At 39.8% G+C, this 17,186-nt stretch overlaps 2 protein-coding genes across 2 annotated transcripts; both read right to left on the bottom strand.

Moving 5' to 3' along the window:
• Positions 1-5,150: 5,150 nt before the first annotated feature.
• Positions 5,151-6,379, bottom strand: LOC112274122 (uncharacterized). Its single transcript, XM_024503303.3, has one exon. It carries the CDS (start codon positions 5,718-5,720, stop codon positions 5,412-5,414), a length of 309 nt encoding a protein of 102 aa, XP_024359071.1. The 5' UTR covers positions 5,721-6,379; the 3' UTR covers positions 5,151-5,411.
• Positions 6,380-7,864: 1,485 nt separating this feature from the next.
• LOC112274121 (uncharacterized) lies at positions 7,865-12,417 on the bottom strand. Its single transcript, XM_024503301.3, has 6 exons — positions 11,110-12,417; positions 10,534-10,876; positions 10,248-10,304; positions 9,984-10,019; positions 8,757-9,830; positions 7,865-8,635 (listed from the first exon to the last, which is right to left on the bottom strand). The coding sequence occupies exons 1-6, from the start codon at positions 11,976-11,978 to the stop codon at positions 8,021-8,023; spliced, it is 2,994 nt and encodes a 997-aa protein (XP_024359069.1). The 5' UTR covers positions 11,979-12,417; the 3' UTR covers positions 7,865-8,020.
• Positions 12,418-17,186: the final 4,769 nt, after the last annotated feature.

A 17,186-nucleotide genomic window follows, 5' to 3' on the forward strand; every position in this document is an offset into this window, starting at 1 on the left:
TCAACTGATGTCCTTTTCATTAATTGTTGACAAAAACAAGATGAAAGAAGAAAACATGTGATGGATCACTCATAATGTGATGCAAATTGGAGGTGGAATGGAGAAGGGTTGTTGTTGTTGTTGTTGAGTGGAGTGAAGGCTTCGAAACCTCTTCCCCTCCTCCTCCAACTCTTTCAAGGCTATTAAAGCAAGAGAGAGGGGGGGGGGGAGAGGGAGGTGTATTGACTTGGTGGTCGTGGTGGTGTGACTTTGTCCTATTTCTTTCTCCAGTACCCACAGAGGATGTGCCATGTTCCATGAACCCAATAAACGGCCTGCAAAGTTGGCATGTTGGTGGTGATGGACATGGAAGGTGAGGGAGGGAGGGAGGGAGAGCCCAGTGCCTCACTCCCACTGGCATGGAGTTGCTCACAACGCAGCCAGGCAGCCTCCTGTGGCTCCTTCATTCACTCGCTGGGAGGGAGGAAGGGAGGCTGGGTGCACTGGCACCACTGGAGACCTGATTTGTGACGCCATGACTGGGATCCGTCGCAGCAGCAGTAGCACCTCGGCAGATCACACACAAGGTGGGCACGCACGCATGCAGCAGCCTGGGCCCGCGGAGACACCTTCCTCATCCGGGAAGGGAGGGGGGAGGCTTGTCATGAGGTTTTTGTGTAGTAGCTCCTCATGATTGGAGGGACACGGTACCAAAATAATCCACGGCAAGTGACCTGTGCTCTCTAAGGTACCCACCTGCAAAGCCCACACCCCCACCCCCCTTGTGTGCGCAAAATCCCCACACCCCTTATCTTTCCTTCCCAGTGCACTTCCATTCCCCTCTACCCCTACCACCCCTACTACCCCTCCTACCCTACGCACGAGGAGTAAGAGTAAGAGTAAGCAACTTTTTATTCACACTCAGCACTGAGCTACCTTTCCATGTGCGTGGTGTTCCATGAGGGCAGGTATGCATGGTGGTCCACACCTGCACTATACCTGCGAAAGTCTATCCGTAACAGCGCATCGGAGATGATGGGGAAAAACTATTCGCCCATTTCTTGTTGTTGTTGTCCCAAACGGAGGAAAAATTCTATTCTGCGGTGGATCTACTTACCAATCTAGTTATCTAGCTTTCTTTCTATCTATCTATCCACGCCTGTGTGAGTGCGGCAGGGAGGGAGGGGGGACAAAACTGGAGGTTCCACAAAGTTCCACGAGGAAAGCTTACAGAATTGATAGGTGTTTGATCCACCCAGTCGATTGGCACTTATTAAGGCCCAGGGTTCTTGTTTGGCAATTGAGACGGTCATGATAGAGCTCGTCTTCCAGCAATCAGGCGGCCCCAATTGGCAGAACACTGTGATTTGGTTCGGTGAATGTTCAGAATACCCGTCTAATTGCTAATGGATGCATTTACCTGTGCAAAGGCAAGGCTTCACAAAGGTTTCAGAGTGGGACGCAAGGCCCACCCGCTTCCCACACTCACCATTGGGCCCTCCAACGGCCAAGATGGGATCCTGACCTCAACCCTAATGAAAACCAACTACCATGCTAACCTGTTTGACTCCAATAATGGCACTGCGATGAACTGTGGAGCATGGAAAACGGAGATTTACACACTGTTTGTGTGCGTTGGCATTCAACTCATTCGTGCTCAACAACAGGTTTCAGCCACAGTGTTTGCCCCACAAAAGCAGAAGGCGGAACTGCAGAAGCTGGCATCATTTTAACTTGTGGGCATCATTTTAACTTGATGATACTAAAATCAGCTCCATGGAAGAAGAATATGCATTTTAAAACCTAAAAATAACCCCAAAATTAAATTCTTAAGAACAGTAAAATTGCTCATGCTTACCACTCATAATGTATTCTTGGTGTCGGATTGTTAGCCCAATTCTCCGCGCAAATAGTGAAAGGGTGGACATTTTGTTGGTGGTCTTCTGCAACTTCCTGGTTGAAACATCGGCAGTGCACAAGATGGTCAAAATTATTGACACCCCTATTCCTGTCAATGATGAGCTACAGGTTGGAGGGTCTTACGAAGGAGCAATAAATCAGAAACAAATAAAACCATCCACTTCGGCTGTCGCATAATCACCAAAATAACTCAGACGAGGTGAAGTACAGAACAGTGGCAAAAAAGCATCCACCGGCGCACGTAGTTTTCCCTCGGCTTTTTGAAGGGGATGAGAGTATCAAATTTTTAACATGGTAGAAACACAGCAGCCCAAGGAACCATTGTCTTGGGACGTTGTCATGAACACTTCTACTTCTGCTTTGAGCTGATTCTCAAGAGCAAAAGTTCCCTCATGCCGCTGCTGCCGTTGCATCTAGAGACGCATCTGATGATGTTTCTCCTTCAGATTAATCCGGTGCGTTTGGTTCTTCTGGGCATTTCTCACTCTGGCTTCAACGGCTTGGGCCAGAATTTGAGATTTCTCTATTTGCCCTACTGGTTCAGAGATGATAAGACGGCAATTTAGACATGCGTGTTCAAACACTAACAAAAATAAACGTCCACGGGTTTCTGGTGCTCCTGTTCACCATTGGAGACGTCGGTCTGGTTGTACATTTCTGACTGCTTAAGTCTCCATTTCTGACACAGCTCCCCGTGAGACTCCTGTTCGTAGTCCTCTCTCTCTCTCTCGATCTCCTGTTCCTTTCGTGAGATCTCTTCCTGTTGCTGCAATCCGTCTATCATGGTACATTGTCTTAAGTCATTAAGCTGCATCCCAGTACCACTACGCCACCATAGATTGTTCAATTTCAAGTCAATATGTGATGCTGAACACGGTCATTAAGAGGACAAAGCATGATGAGACACACTACTCTTCATACCAAAAACTTTTATGTATATATAAATATCTGATGCCTAATGCAGTGTTTAAATAATGAACGAATTCTACAGCATGATTTCACTTCAACACTACACATGTTTTGACATCATGAATGAACACCCGAGTCAGCAATCAATTCCACAGTAGACAAACATAAACCCACTTGGAGGGTGGAGATGCCTGTGGAGTCATTTTCCTTCCGTTAGTGCGTAAGAGGTTGTTTCTCAGCGCGATGACACGAGATTTCAAGTTTTTGCCCTTGATATTAGAGATCATCAGAGTCCACGAGGCTAATCTTCTTCAGTATCTTGCTTAAGTCCTGCTCTTTCTCTACGATCGTTTCCAGATGATTCTCCTTCATGTCATGATCGTTCATGAGCAGCAAGAGATCTACCACAACCTCGTGCAACGACATGATGTTGTACTCGGTGAAGTCCCTTCTTGTGAAGGATTTCTAGAGCTTCATGATACTCAGAAAAACGTGGTCAGTGGCGGTCCGAGTTGTGATTTTATTCATAGCCCTCATGAGATGCAATGTGTAGTTCTCACATTCATACAAAATGTTGTTAGACGACTGCCTTGTGCTATACATGTCCAGGATATCCTGGTAGCAGTAGTAGAGATAGAGTAGATGCAGTATAGACTGATATGACCCAATGAAAAATACAAATGATACGCTGTAGCTGTGTGATGACAATGGCAGTCCTCGATGTCTTTTCCTTGTTTGCAATGTAACCACACACAGGATCCGAGTCTCATCTTCTCCTGCGAAGGAAAACCTTCGGTAACATTACAGAGTGTCTATGCATGCAAGGATTTCGAAACTGAGCTCGTGAATTTGCTTGCACAGCTCTTGCTTTGATCTCCGAGAATGATTTTATGCTGTTTCTCGTATCTGCAGATGCAAATCACCATAGCAATAAATTTCATACGCATTGGGAGGAGCATGAACAAGATGATGTGTTCCGTGTTACTATTCCATTGTGTAAATTAGTGACAAAGAGCACTTCACCTTTTACATCATCTTCACTTCAGGCCTTTGCATGAGTAACCAAATTTTTTAGTGTTCTTAACCAGTTCAAAAAGTTTTTCAGTTTTTTGATACTCAATGACCCATAGATGCAAATCATTCATTTTGAGTTCTTCCAAAAAAGAGAGTACATTTGTCTTATTTCACCTAACTCTTGCATTCTCTTAGCTTTCTCATAGAGTCATACTTAAGTATTATTCTTTATTTAAAAAAAAGATTATGATGTGAAAAATGTATCAACTACAAAATCCTAAACCTTTTCGAATAAAATTAAATTCATTGCATTAGTAAAATAGGTATTAGGTTACAGAACCAATTCACATTACTACTAGTTCATAACACTTATATCTTGTTATATATGTTGTTTTTGACATGACTCCTTCTATTGTTCTATTTGATAGTACTTTAACTCAATCTTTGAGTTCAAAAGCCTTTTCTATTTGATCAGTATCATAAATGATTTATAAAAAAATTATTGTAGCTAGTGAATAACTGTTGATTAAAATGCATATTCCACTCAATTTTTCCAATATGGCATTCTCTACGTATTTAAGATAATTTCCACTTTTTGATTAATTATTTTGAATGGAATTTAGTTTCGTATTTTTTCAGATTTAATGATGGATTATGGAATTCAAAACATTATATAAAATAAAAATTTTAAATTAGACATAAAATTTTAATATTTTCTTTTTGGTGTGGATTAAGTACAAAATTTTCTAATTTGGATCAGAATCAAAGCCATTCAATTTTAAAATATATAAGTTGATTTCATATTAAAATTTAATCAAAATTTCTCTTTCATGTTTCACTTATTTAGAACATTAAAAGACAATAAATTAATCTCTTCTAGGTTAAGTTTTGTAACTATTTAAGAACTGTACAACCACATGAAGGTTGAATTCTGTATAACACAAAGACTCTAAAAAAATCAATATTGCATTTTAAAGTAATGCACTCATAACAAAAAAATCCAGTATTGATTCCGCATGTATTTAATTTTTTAAAGATATGTTTTGGGATGTATCATGCTTCGGTGTTCTGACAATGCTTTGCAATTAATACTCCACCAAACTACTACTATCAGTTTTTACAACTTCTATGACATCGAACTCATTTCTTATTCTACTTATCAAAGCACATTTTCAAACAAAAAAACGTAGCACAACCTCCTCCAAAATAAATGCCATTAAAAAATAATAGTTTAATTCACAATGCCATGCAGATTTGATTTCCTCCGAAATGTCAAACCAGACACAAAAACAAGCCAAATCAAACAGGGAGACACGTACTCGACTTCATTGCTTAGAATTTTGTCAAAAATAAAAATACAGAATACAAAAAATAAGTACATAAATGTATGATAGTAAAGGCGAGAATCTTACTCACTAAAGGGTAACTGTTCTACAAAACTGACACGAGCTCAATGCATCGCCAAACGGGTTGATGATGATGGTGATGGCGGTGATGTGGAAGATGCGCTCAACACAATCGTTCTTTCACGAATTGGAATCTGAAATCTTCAACACCTTGAAGTGAGAAAAAAGAAGGTTGCCGAAGTTTTACGACTTTCCATTGCCGGAGATATTGGAAGCGCGAATCTGCACTGGAATCGGTCTCCCAGTCCCGGAGCCACCGCAGCTATTGCAAACCATCTTCCCCGACCCACTGCACGTACTACAACCCACGTCGTCATCGGACCACCTTGTGCACATGCACGGCACTCTGCGAGACCCATTACAAGTTGGGCACTGCCTTCCTCCGATCATCGGTTTCTGCTTCTCTTCAGCTTCCAAGATGGACTTCACCAGCCACGCGCTGGCAACAAGCGAAGCGCCCTGCACCACCTGGACCATTCCTCCTGGACCCATCCTGCCACTCGTGACCCCAACTAGAAATTCAAACCAAAATTGGTTCTCTCGCCCTTTGGGTATAGTTGTTCCTCCTTATTTCACCCCAATCAAGTACACTTCACAGCGTTCGTGCGTTCCAGTAAGTGCTCAAAGCTTTCGTCGCGACCACTTTCAGCCTCAAGTCTCCTCAAAATTCGCAAGCGCTGTTCTAGAAATTGCTACTAGTGTGCGTCGCAAAGTATCTAGCTCGAATTGCGACGCACTGAATTATCGACAAATTGATATGATTGACTAAAAGAGCAGAGCCCAGAGATAAGCACCTGTTCCTTACAGCTACAATTCCTCTGTCCTCGCCAAAACCAGTAGAGAAACCCCAGCCACCCGCCCTGAGACCTTCCCAATCTCCCACAGAAATCGACCGCACTTACATCCAAGACAGGACTCAGAATAAGAAGTGAACACCGTAATCAATTCCACCAGGCACCACGCTCCTACCCAACAACGAACACTCCGGCAAATAGCGAAAAAACGGCCACGAATTGGTCTTTCCACCACCACCACCACCACCACCGCCTCGAGACTGGATCACAGCACTCCGCGCTCCAACGAAGGAAACCCAATTTCCGAAATCAATCAACGGAGTGAATCAATAGCAGAATCTAAACAAATGAATCAATAAAGCAACTAAATAAGATACTATCGGAGCGGGATACCCACATTCTGACCTTGGAAGTCACGCCACCTGGGGGGGGGGGACGGGATTAGGATGAGCATCTATCACCGCCACCACGTTCTCCACATTGATTTCCTTTCTCCGTGGCGGAACAGCGTGGCCCTAGTTCACTGGTCAGCTTCCGTCCTACTTGGATATTCCTCCTACAGCCGTGCGCTTATGTGGCGACCAGGTGGCCCGTTTTCGTTTCTTCAACGATCTCCGATATTGCCCTGTCAGAGTCGTCGACGTGGCGGATTCGGGGTTGTGCATTGGACGGGTGTCGCCAGCGCATCGCCGACGTGGCACCGTCGTCGGCCCTCGAAGGATTCGTCCACGTTCCCACTTAGGGCGTCTGTAGCCGCGCACCACCACAAGCTCCTCTTACATTAGACTTGTGCAAAGTTATTCTATAAATAACATGGACTGATTTAGTATGTTTCATCATGAGAGGATGGTGGTGTACCACGTTGGTGCGTTGTATGTAGAAGAGTTAAATTGGTTGTGTGTGTGTGTGTGCATGCATTTCAAATATCACCACTAATTGTGGTAGAATTGGTGTAGAGATTTAAAGTTATCTAGAGGTTTAGTAATGTTTAAAAAAATATTGAAATGCTATAAAAGTTATAAATCTTCTACTTATTACTAAAATGGATTCTTATTTTTGTTTAAAATGTTCAAAATTTAAAATAATTTTATCAAATAGATTTTTAAAAATTTTTAAATGAAATAATTGATGCTTGAATCTAAGATTTAAACTATTTTGAATAATTTCAATAATTATTGGTAGAGTTGTTTTACAAAAAATTTAGATTCAATAAACACTTTTGAAATTTAATTAAAACAATCTTAAAATAAAAAATAAATTAGATAATTGATATATTCTAGATTGTTGGAGTATGAGTACATATCATGGTATGTGACACTAGTTAAAGTTAAGAAATTCTTGTACCAAAGTGATACATTTCTATAAGAAAGTAAGACATACTGTTGATAGTTTAAAAATCATGCAAATTAGAATTAGATTGTTAATCAAGTAGCATATTAAAATCTTGGATAGTAGTCTTATTATACACCCATCAAATTTGAGCAATACAGACAATACAAATTGTTAAGATTAGGCAAAGACTTGCACCTCTTACTTGCACCTCTTACTTGTTAGTTAAGTATCAGTGTGGAAGTTGTGATTGAATAAGAAATTCATTTCATAATTATTAAAATTTTAAATGGGGTTAAAAATAACTTCACCGAAAAATGTTTTAAAAAATATAAATAAAAAATATATACATGTATAAGGCGTAGAATATGTCGAAGCTTTGCATAGGCCACTTCTCAGACGAGGCGAGGCTACATCCTGCTTCACAAGGACCCCTGTCAACAGCGAGAGAAGGAAGAAGAGAAAAAAAAGGAAAAAAAAGAAAAGAAAGGTAAAAGCACCATTTTTGAAAAATCACAGTGAAAGGTCAATCTCAGCAGGGTTTGATCACTAATTTGGATGACCTCCTTGCAGATAGCCGTAAATTAATTAATGCTTCAGATGGATAAAATTACTTGTCTGACTTCCTTCTCAGGTGTTGAGTGGCTCTGAGTGGCTCTGAGTGGCTCGTCAAATTTCCTTAACGGAAGTCAATTGGGAATGATTTTTCCTCAAGTATGATTCTATGGGCGAGTAGGCGAGGTGCCAGAAATTAAAAGCAACCAATTGGACAACCTCACGCAAATGCGCAAAGGGGATAAGTCCTGTCAAGATCGGCAACACAAGCACCATAGTGACATGAAACCAGAATCGGCGCAACCATGGCTTCATGAAATATGTCTGCCGCTGCCACTGCCACTTCCCAGTTACACTTTCCGGTGTTCCGTTCAAGATTCGGTAAAGCGTCGATGTGAAGCACGTTCCCAATGTGTGCACCAAGCAAAATGCTTCCCACATGAGCAGCCAATGGTACCCTGAGCCTCCCAGACTGTCTACCGCCAATTTCCCTGCAAATCCACAAATTCCGCCGAGCACGACAATGAGAATGGTGGCGGGCATAGCCTGGCTGTTGCTGGCTACACTTTTGCGCAGTAGCGCAGCAGCGACGAAAGAGATAATCCCTAATCCTAATAACATCCGGCTCGCCACTGTGACCTCGCACACGAACATGTGGAGCCGTGATGACATGTGGTTGAGTGAGTTGACCACCGTGTTAAACCCTGGAACGTATGAGTTGCTTGGCTCCTGCAGATACACATTGAAACAGTCACAACTCATGTATCACTCAAGTAAATACCATCCATAAAGTCACATGCGGTAAGACGATGAAAACACTATCAAGTAACGGCACGAGAGGGTTGCTTACATAAAGGGTAGGTTGGCAAGTAGAAACGATATCCACAAGACGCTCGTGAGAATATTTCCAGGCGCCGAAGAAGAGAGCACACAGCATCACACACAACCCTGCCACCATTTCATCAGCGCAACGCTTCGCGAAGATGGCGTGAGCAGCAGTTAACTTGCGGTCTTGATACTCCGCTTCTTTAAATTCTACTTTGTTACGACTCAGATCCACATGCTCTCTCATCAGAGTGTTGTTCTCAGACGCGAGGTGCAAATTAGCCTCCTTCAAGTGAAGCTCCCGAAACTTCAAGTTGAGTTCCATCTTTCGGAGCTCCATCTCCTGCTGCGACAGCAGGATCTTCTGCTGCTGATAGCACGTCCCGCTATCATAGTGCGCAAGACTTGACTCAAACACGGCCACAAGCTGATCATTTGATGTGGTTTCAAACGGCTGCATTGCAAGGTCGGCATCACCAGGTTCAAGCGAGCTCCCCCTCTCCTGTCGGTAAATTTGCTGGTTTGCTGTTTGTTTCTCTAATCCGCGCCTCTCCAATCTATTTCTAATTCCAATTGGATGGACCGCCAGAGGTACACGGTGACCGGTCCCTTTCTCTGACAACCCTTCAGATACATCATCGAGCCCCACGCTTGAGCTAATGTCGTCAGGTTCTCCAAATACTTCCTGATCAACGCAACTAGAATTTTCACCATCAGAGGAGGCGCCCTTTACGTCCACACTCTTAGCCACTGCTTCGAGTCCGTGGACTGGGAGAGTTAACTTGCTGAACTGGTCTGCAAGATCCGCTTGAGGGTCGGGATGCTTGCGATTTGGGAGTCTGAATCTAGAATTAAACGCTAGGTCTAGATTTGCTTTCTTTGTTAAGCCACTGCTGTCATCCTCTTCAGCATCTGTCTGCCTGTGACATTCTCTAGATGGTGCTTCAGGACGCCGTTGGGAAACATCTCTACTGTGATTTGCAAAAGAAGATGCAAAATTTCTGCTAGAAGCGCTGCGAACACTTCCAAGAAGTCTATACGTGCTACTAAAAGACTGCTTGAATTGCTCCACAAAACCTGGACATTCACTGCCCATTACCTGCCAAGTAGACAAATGTAAATTTCATGACTGAGTATTCTATATTTATAAAGGCAAGGAAGTGTCATTTGTATTGCCTGCTGAATGCCATATTCCTTGCGTGAGCTGAGAAGTTTCTAGGGAAACATACAAGGTGGAGATAAGATAACTAACCGGCGAAAGTGTCTCTATCAATGCGGCTTCGAGGAGCTGCACAAAACAGAAGATCAGAGTATGAATGCTTCTAGCTCATGCGGCCAGGCTGCAAAGCAGGTAATGTAGCGATTCGTGCATTATTGACCGAATGGTTAAAAAATATCATGGTAAGTTACCCTAATCTGATCTGTGAGGGATGGTCGAAATTTAACGACCTAACAGCGATAAGAAACAACGCAAATAATTGATGGGTTGCACGGATAGCCCTGTGTTGATTCACACCTTGGATAACTCATCAGCTGTTCGAGGTGGCCTTCGACCATCCTCTTGATGCAGCGCCTGTTAATTCAGCATGCACATAATCACAATTTAAGATATGCAATTTCCAATTGTCCACAAAAGCACGCTTCATACACGGCTTTTCATCCAATAAACATTTCGTTGAAATAGACAACAGCCAAATTCAAATCACATACTACAGGTCCGCACCTAATCCGATTACAGATTGAAACGTAATTAGAAACTTCAGAAAAGACAGAAAGCATATCAGAGATAGGGCATTTTTCACCTCAGCCATGACAGTGGCAATAGCCATTCCAAGAGGAGTCGACAGACCTCCAACTTTTACACTTGGAGCCCCAACATCATTGTTTAGTGATGAAAAGCCAGCCTTTGAATATTGTTTTGTAGGTGGGGCAAGGCATTCCACAGCCTGCCCAGTCAAGCCAGACTGCGCCTTTTGTCCCGAAGCTAGTAATTGCGCTCTCTTTCCCCACAAGAGTTTTGTGACGACACCAAGGCATGCGGCCAGCTTCAAAGCGTCCAACAAGTTTTGCAATCTAGTAGTGCTTGACGTGGAATTTGATGCCTCTGTGAGTACTTCCAAGCATCCAACATTCTCGTCACCCGAACTGCATAGCCGCAAACCCAACCATAAGGATAATATTGTGTAGCATATGACCATTTTCCCAGGAGCGCATCAATTGTACAAACACGAATTAATAAACCTCATGATTCAAGTTTTGATCATACATAAAAGAAAGTACCTTTTAGAGATCGAAAGAGAACCAAATATAAGCCCAGATAAGGAGAAGGACGGAAAACAAAACAAAACAAAACAAAACAAAAAAATTGTTAATCTTGCCTGCTTTGAAGAGATCTCGAGGTGTCAGCTTCCCACTTTGAAGCTGAACTCCTGGCAGTGTCTGCATCGCCTAGAGCGTTGTCTCTACCTAGTAAGCTACTCTCCTTCGAAGAGATCCGAGAGGGGGACACCCCCGAATTTTCTGACATATCAATATCCACTCCTGAACTAGTGCCAGATCCTTGCTCCCTCGACACATCAGCATCTGCCAATGTTCGATTCTCATCTGCCAACCCCGGAGCAGAATCTTGAACCCTAGCAGATACTAAACCCTTACCCCCTGTAGAATTGCCATCGGAGCTATTCAAATTTTTGCGAAGCTTCGAGGAGCCACCCGCCAGCGGATCAAAGGGCTCCATCCTGTCCTCAGCGAGCTGAAGGGAGTCGTTCACGTCTGCATAGCTGCTGGCAATCTTCGAGCTCAAACCTGTGGAACTTAAAGCTGCAGAATCGGGCGCAGTGAATTTTTCCAGCGACTCTAAACAATTCAACCACCTCGCAATCGTGTCACCCGATTCACTGCTCCGGATGCACCGCGTGAGCTCGTCCCACTCTGGCGCTTCGTTATTCCAATTCGGTACTCCGGCCAAACTCTCACCCTCTGGCCCAGCTTTTGCATCTAGGTGCGACCGCTGATGCAACCCAAATTCAAGCTCCGCATCAGAATTCGCGTGATGCGGAAACGCCAGCAGAGGCCCAACCTGTGCAAACAGAAGCAACACGACGACCGGCAGAGATACAACGAGGCGAAACTGAATCATACTTCTCCTGCAAATATCTGGCGTCGGCACTGAAGCGGGCATTGATTCTCCAACGCCAACCCTACATCTGCCACCCGGAAAGAGCCAAGCGAAATAGTCTTCCCTCATCTCATGAGAGACATAGGCACGCAGTCTCGTCGCGCCACACCATCGCCATGGGGGCCACCTCACCTAGCCAGATGGCGATCGCAACATTCCTCCGCCCTCAAAATTCGAGCTCCTCCACACGACTCCGCTGGAGATTCACTAGCAACACAGCCCTCACACACTCTCCGAAGCTCGATGATGCAGAACCATGACGATTAAATTTACAAATACCCAACGACTAATGCCGAAACGGCGCGATCTCGGAGCGCGAATGCCCTAACGTAGGTGCCGCAAACTGTTCATAGCCCCTAACAAAACTGTCCGGGGACCGTTGCTACGTGCACAGCGGGGACGAGACAGAGAGATTGTGAGAGAGATTGAGCGTGCTCTCCCTCGCAAATCCCAATTGCGATAAGCACCGCAACGCAATTCAGGGTCCAAGCCTCCTCCTCCACAGCCCCCGCGTTTGAATTGCTTCGGGGACATGGTGATACGCCTCACGGTTACCGGGTCCTCCCTTCCTCGGTGTCTGTCGGCGCCACGGTGCTCGGTGACGGAATCCCGGAACGGTCACTGGGGATTATCTTTTTTCATCCATGAATGAATAGAGCGTCTTGCATAAGCACTCATCTGTACATTCATTTATCCATCCATCCCAGATCCTAGACTTTAGGGTTTTCTCGTCTACAACATTCCTCCGTTGCAAAATTTACACAGAGATCCTTTGCAAGGTTTATTGTTTTTTGAGGTTTGTCACTTGTGTTTACTTAGCTCTTTGAAAGCAGTCTGCTGGAAAATGACTCAACAAGACAACTAGTGTAAAGAATTTCGAAAAGTGATAACAAGTTCTATCATTTTTTATGCTCAATGCACTTTGTAACGTTGTCATTTTCTTCTTAATATATTTCTATGAAAGTATATCTATCAGTCTTTGAGTAATAGGTATAGTGAACATGTTCAACAACCTTGGAAATGAATCTGGAGATAATGAGCTTAAATCATTCTTTGTGCATTTAAAATTATACTTAATTCTTTGATCAAACTTTAATAGCTTTTAGTTCATGAATAGCTGTATCTTGTGTAATTTATACCCATTAACTAATATTGTTTGTTTAGTTGATAATATTTGTTAGAACTGAGATTGTTCCAAGATAATAAACTTACTTTTTACATAATTAATATAATTAATTATAAATATATAAATTTTAATTTTAAAAATAAGAATAAAAAACAAAGTAAAAATATTATGTGAGAATCCACAACTTTATGGTAGCATCAATGTTCCATAGTGTTATATTTTTCTAATGTAATGTGCCACAAGAAATGATCCCATATATGAGAGAAATATAAAAGAGGTAAAAAAATGAACAACAATCAAATAAAGATGGTACATACTTACATGTTGCGACAATAGAACTCATAGGTATAAATACATTTGTTATTATGTTGAACGCCAAGTGCTTAGCCATATTTTCAAGATCTAATCTTTGTCTATAATATTCATCTATGTTGATGATAAGTAAGACAAATATTCTAATATCTTTTTTTGCTACAAAATCATCTATTGAGTTTTGTAGATACAATCTTTTATTTTGTAAGCCTTAATCTTATACTTTTCAATTATTTCTTAAAGACTGACAATAAAACATATGAAGATTTTATTTTAATGGAGATCATGGAGTTCATTGTGGATGTGCTCTTGTTTGTGTTTATGAATGTTTTTCTTCAAAACTCTAGTTATTCTCTATACAATATAATTTGTTACTTAATTTTATTTGCTTTGGTGTCTATGACCCTAGAACATTTTTTGATGCTTTGCAAAGATAAGTTGATTAAAGAAAAAAAATCCAAAATATTTCTTATGACAATCAAGATGAAGGATATTTTGAGGTTGGTTCCTAAGATTCATATTGTGTCATTGAATTGTTGTATTGTGATATTTCTTTTTTTATCTTCTAAAGATGATATCACAAGTTTTAATTTTGGTAATATGATATAGAAATTTTTTCCTTCAATTACTTCTGCCTAAAACTATAAGTGCTATGAATTTAGTTGTAATAAGGGTTTTTTCCACCAAAAGACATTGTTTTTGAATGATGGAAAGATACAACTATCAAAAGATTTTTCTCTATAAAAACACTTAAACTATGAATTTGTTCAGTCCACATCTAATCAAGCATTAGTAGCTATTAATTGAATAGAGATGATTAGAAGGATTTTTGATGAGTCTATCAATGTTAAGATAGAGATCTAAAGAATTGACAACAAATTTGTATAAGAAAAAGATATATTTCAATAGATAATTGACGTACTTCAAGTTTTGGCTTCTTGTTTGTTTGGAATATTAGTAGACCTTTTCTATAAGGTCATTGTTCCAAATCTATTATATAATCCTAGTATTACAAATGATCTATTTTATTTAGTTTAGTCTTTAAATTTGATACATTAAAATTGAGATAATTAAATAATAGAAGCTAAAGTTTTTTAATAACAAAAAATAGACAATAAAAGATTTGTTTTTCTAATTTTAACATAATTATATAATGTAATTTTCTAATAGAGGCTTATCAATATGCACAAAGGCTTGATAAAAAAAGTCAAGATGATATAATTTATAAAATATGTTTGGACTATTTTTCTTCAATAGAAATAATATTCAATTTAGTTGTATATTTTTTGAACAGATCTTGTTTTAGAAGCTTGGTAAAAATATTGACAACTTCATCTAAAAAGGCACATAATTTAAGTGAACTTCTTCTATTTTGACTCTCTCTTAAATAAAGTCATGATATGTTATTATATACTTTGTGCTTAGATTAATGTTGGAATTTGTTGCTATTTTAATGCTCCAGTCATTGTCATAGTAGATGAAATAAGATTGATCTATCTCAAGTATCCAAGTCCCTTCTAATCCAAAGCAACATAAAATCTCATCACAGAATAGGATAAACTGGACCAGAATAAAATTAAACAAAACTTAACAAAATAGGACATAAAAGACAAAACTCAGCAATCGGAATTAAGACAAAATAGAAAAAAACAAGAAGATACAAAATCCAATTGTATTAAGAGAATAGATCTGAAGTCAAATTTAATCAGATGTTTCAAAAGACTCGGGCCAATTCTATTTATATTTTTTCTACTACCTTGGACTTTTCAGAATGTTCCTAGGTGGTCGACCTTATTTTGATAACTACCTTAAATTCCCTTTAGAAGGTTCTATGGTAGACCTTAACTAGATAATCATCCTAAGATATTTTTTTAGAAAATTCTATGATAAGCCCTATCTAAATAATCACCTTAAATTATTTTTAGAATATTCTATGGTGGATCTTATCCAGTCTACTAACCTAATTTCAATTCTAAAAACTTCCATGGCTCTAATTATCTATTCTTATGTATTAATAATATAAATATCTTATCTATATCCTGTTACAATTAATCCCCCTCTACTAATGCAAAATGTCCTTATTTTGCTTCTAATGGTATTTCTGAATTATCTCTTAGCAATGGGTGAGGTTTTGTGTAGGTTTTCATATTGCATCGTGAATAGAATAACCTTTTCAAAGAACTTTGTATTGAAGTTGTGAACATCCATTGCCATAGCAAACGTAGCAATATTCCAAAATACTGTCCATTTCATATTCTTGTTGGTCATCAACTACAACTGGTGGTGGTGGTAGTTGGTGTTGATCCGAAAAGTGTTTTGGCTAAGTATGAAATTCCTTCAATTGCAAAATATAGAAGATTGGATGGCCCTAAATATGTGGTAAAGCTTGAAGCAATAGGCAACATGAAAAATCACTGTAGAAATATAGAAAGGTCAAAGCCACTGAGGTACTAGTTTATAGATTTGGATTGATGTAATAAGTAGTAAGTTGGTATTGGAGAGTAACACCTAATCATCATCTCAAAAGGTCTTGTGTTGCTGATGGTCATTTACACACTACTTTTATTGATTTTGTATAGTAAAGAGGTACTATTGTGCCTCTTGTAAGGCCGTTGTAAGCCATTGTATAAATTCTTCCATGGTCATGTTGTTGGTGTTGATGAGACAATGGAAAGTTGGTGCCATAAACGAATATTAATTGATATTAAAGAAAAATGGTGAATGATTGGAACTTGCTTAAATACTATCATTGTAAGCAAATTCTAAAGGAGTCAAATATTCATTCCAATTATTATGATGAACCACTACAAATGCTCGTAGCATATTTTCTAAGGTCTAATTTGCACGTTCTATTTGTCCATCTATTTAGAAATAAAAAGCTGTAGATTTAGCAAGTTGTGTGCCTAGTAGTTTGAATAAGGCTTGTCAAAAACTTCTCGTGAAACATGGATCTTGACCTGAAATAATGACATGAGGTAATCCATGGTGATGAAAGTTTGTATTAAAGAAGATCTGTTTAAGTACTAAGGCATCAATATCCGAGGGTACCATAATTAAGTAAAGTTGATTTAAGAGTCGATCCACAAAGATAGAAATTGTGGTATAATTATAAAGTGTTTGTGGCAAATATGTTGTTGTGTTGTGATTTGGCTACCATGTGAAAATAATGTGTTTATATGTTTAATGTATAATTTACTTAATAATATGGTAAGAGCCATGTTACTAGATTTTAGTTGGTTGTAGAGTGTAGTTAAATTACTACTTTAAAAGGAAGTTGTTTAAAATGATTACTATTAGAATTCATAAAACTTTATTTCCTTTTGATAGTGAATTTGAAGTTGATCTTATTAGTAGTAACTTTAAAATATTTAGAGTCACCTTTGTTAGATATTGGTGATCCTTAAAGTCTTATTTTGTTTCTCTTATATAGTGTTTAGGACATATATTATATAAATCTTATGAAGAAAAGAGTTGGAGAGGGGCTTTGATAGCAAAAAAGGTAACTATGGCACCTATGTGAATGAATGGAGATGGATGATATAAATCTCTATTCCTATTGATAAAAAATCAGGACTAATGGGCTTCAAGGAGGCTACCTGCGGCCATATTAGGGATTAGGGTTACACTTTTGAATATTCGAGCTTTCAGAGGCTAAGATTGATAATTTCAGGTTTTTGGCTATGATTTTGGTACAAATTTTGAATCAATTGGAGTTTTTATGAAAGAGGTATAAGTGCTTAAAGTCTAGGTGTTGATTTTGTACCTACTATCACTCTTTTGAATATAACACATGTATATAGAAAGAAAAAGAAGATCGGCAACTAATGTTGAAGATAATA

Source organism: Physcomitrium patens, chromosome 21 (genome assembly GCF_059467195.1).
Source record: "Physcomitrium patens ecotype Gransden chromosome 21, ASM5946719v1, whole genome shotgun sequence".
Taxonomy (NCBI): domain Eukaryota; kingdom Viridiplantae; phylum Streptophyta; class Bryopsida; order Funariales; family Funariaceae; genus Physcomitrium; species Physcomitrium patens.

Excerpts from the sequence above, each read along its gene's own strand:
- LOC112274122 (XM_024503303.3), bottom strand. The coding sequence starts at position 5,720 with ATGGGTCCAGGAGGAATGGTCCAGGTGGTGCAGGGCGCTTCGCTTGTT.
- LOC112274121 (XM_024503301.3), bottom strand. The coding sequence starts at position 11,978 with ATGAGGGAAGACTATTTCGCTTGGCTCTTTCCGGGTGGCAGATGTAGG. Across the intron at positions 10,305-10,533 it reads TTGCCACTGTCATGGCTGAG|GCGCTGCATCAAGAGGATGG; the intron begins GTGAAAAATGCC and ends CTGAATTAACAG. Across the intron at positions 10,020-10,247 it reads CAGCTGATGAGTTATCCAAG|CTCCTCGAAGCCGCATTGAT; the intron begins GTGTGAATCAAC and ends TGTTTTGTGCAG.